Source organism: Rattus rattus, chromosome 5 (assembly GCF_011064425.1).
Source record: "Rattus rattus isolate New Zealand chromosome 5, Rrattus_CSIRO_v1, whole genome shotgun sequence".
Lineage (NCBI taxonomy): Eukaryota > Metazoa > Chordata > Mammalia > Rodentia > Muridae > Rattus > Rattus rattus.
In genome coordinates, this window is record NC_046158.1 from 70352760 (window position 1) to 70354565 (window position 1806).

The following is a 1806-nucleotide window of genomic DNA, read 5'->3' on the forward strand; positions in this document are numbered from 1 at the left end:
AGTATATTACATAAATGTTTGAAAATACACTTATGTAATCCAGTATCATGCTAATTAATATATGTCAAAAGGAATCATTAAAAATAATAAATGTTAAAACCAGCAAGTAAGAAAATTGAATTATATTCCTACTAATAACTAGATTTCTTGTAATTTATTTTCAGACAGGACATTGAACTTGTTAAGGATTTATTTCATTTTCAGTGTGGGGTTTGTGTATGCGTGCGTGCGTGTGTGCGTGTGTGTGTCTGTGTGTGTGTGTGTGTGTGTGATTGTGTGTGATGGGGTTGTTGGGAATGAAACCTAGGCTTTCCTCATCCTAACCATGTCCTCTACCAAATCAAGACAATTATCACAACCCTTACATTTGCCTGATCACCTCTGGATGAACTTGTGCTATGAAGATTAGTCAGAGCATTAAGTTGTTCCTTTCGCTTGTGACTTTCCCCCAAATAGTTTGAACATTCTGTGATGGGTAGAATAGTAGCTGACCAAGGAATATCAAAAAAGAATCCTGAGTTTCACTTATTTCAAATGTGAATTTGACAGCCGAGACCACACCTTATGCATGGCATTTTTCATCTCACTGTTTCTCAGAGTGTAGATGAGGGGATTCAATATGGGGGCAATCACAGTATAAAATAGAGAAATTTCCTTATCCTTGTTCTCATTTCCTGCAGGAAAAATATAAATATAAATACAAGGCCCAAAAAATAAAACTACGACCATTATGTGTGAACTACAGGTTGACAGTGCTTTGCGTTGTCCTGCAGATGATCTTGTTCTCAGAGAATACAATATGAGTATGTAAGAAGCAAGTAGTACAATAAAAATGGCAACAACCACCATCCCAGAGTTGGCAATTGCTAAAATACTCACAACATGAACATCTTCACAGACAAGATTCAAAAGAGGTTTGACATCACACAAGTAGTGATTGATGTGGTTGGGACCACAGAATGGAAGGCTGAGCATCATCAGTAATAAAGCAATGGAGTGCCAGAACCACACTACCCAGGCCGTGACAATCAACATATCACATCTCTTCCTGCTCATGATAACCATGTAGTGCAGGGGCTTGACAATGGCAACATAGCGGTCCAAGGCCATGGATACCAGGATGAAGATTTCCACACCTGCCAGCAAGTGGCCAGTGAAAAGTTGGGTCATGCACTCATTATAGGAAATGTTTTTTCTAGTTGCGGCCAAGTCTCTGATGAGCCTGGGAATCACAGTGGAGGTGTAGCAGAGGTCCATGAGGGAAAGGTGGCAGAGAAAGTAATACATTGGTTGTTCGATTAAATGGCTGCAGGTGATGGTGATTAGGATGACAGAGTTCCCCATTAAGACAGCCAGGTAGCAAAGCAGGAACAAAAGAAAGAACAGCAGCTCTATTTGCTTATTCTCCCAAAGACCCATAAAAATGAACTCTGTGACATTTTTATGATTTTCCATGTATTCTAGGTGAATCCACATGCACAGCTGAAACTTAGTTCATCTGAAATTAAACAACAAGAAAAATGTAACTTTGACAGATTTTTTTTACTTTTATAAAGATTACATATTGAGTAGCAATATTCATATTTGGTTTATTTATAATCAAATATGCCCTTTAGGAAAGTATATAAATGTATTCCTAATTCTTAACTGAATATTTTAATAGAGATATTTTATGCCTAGAAATTTTATATTTTATGGATATTAAACTCTCATAAAGCCAAATGGATTCTGTACTGATAAGCATTTTACATATAAACAAATGCAGAAATGGCACATATAACTGAATTATAGAAACACAATACATGC

At 36.8% G+C, this 1806-nt stretch overlaps 1 protein-coding gene across 1 annotated transcript; it reads right to left on the reverse strand.

The window, feature by feature from the left end:
* Positions 1–525: 525 nt before the first annotated feature.
* Positions 526–1455, reverse strand: LOC116900415 (olfactory receptor 4P4-like). Its single transcript, XM_032902158.1, has one exon. It carries the CDS (start codon positions 1453–1455, stop codon positions 526–528), a length of 930 nt encoding a protein of 309 aa, XP_032758049.1.
* Between the last annotated feature and the right edge of the window lie 351 nt (positions 1456–1806).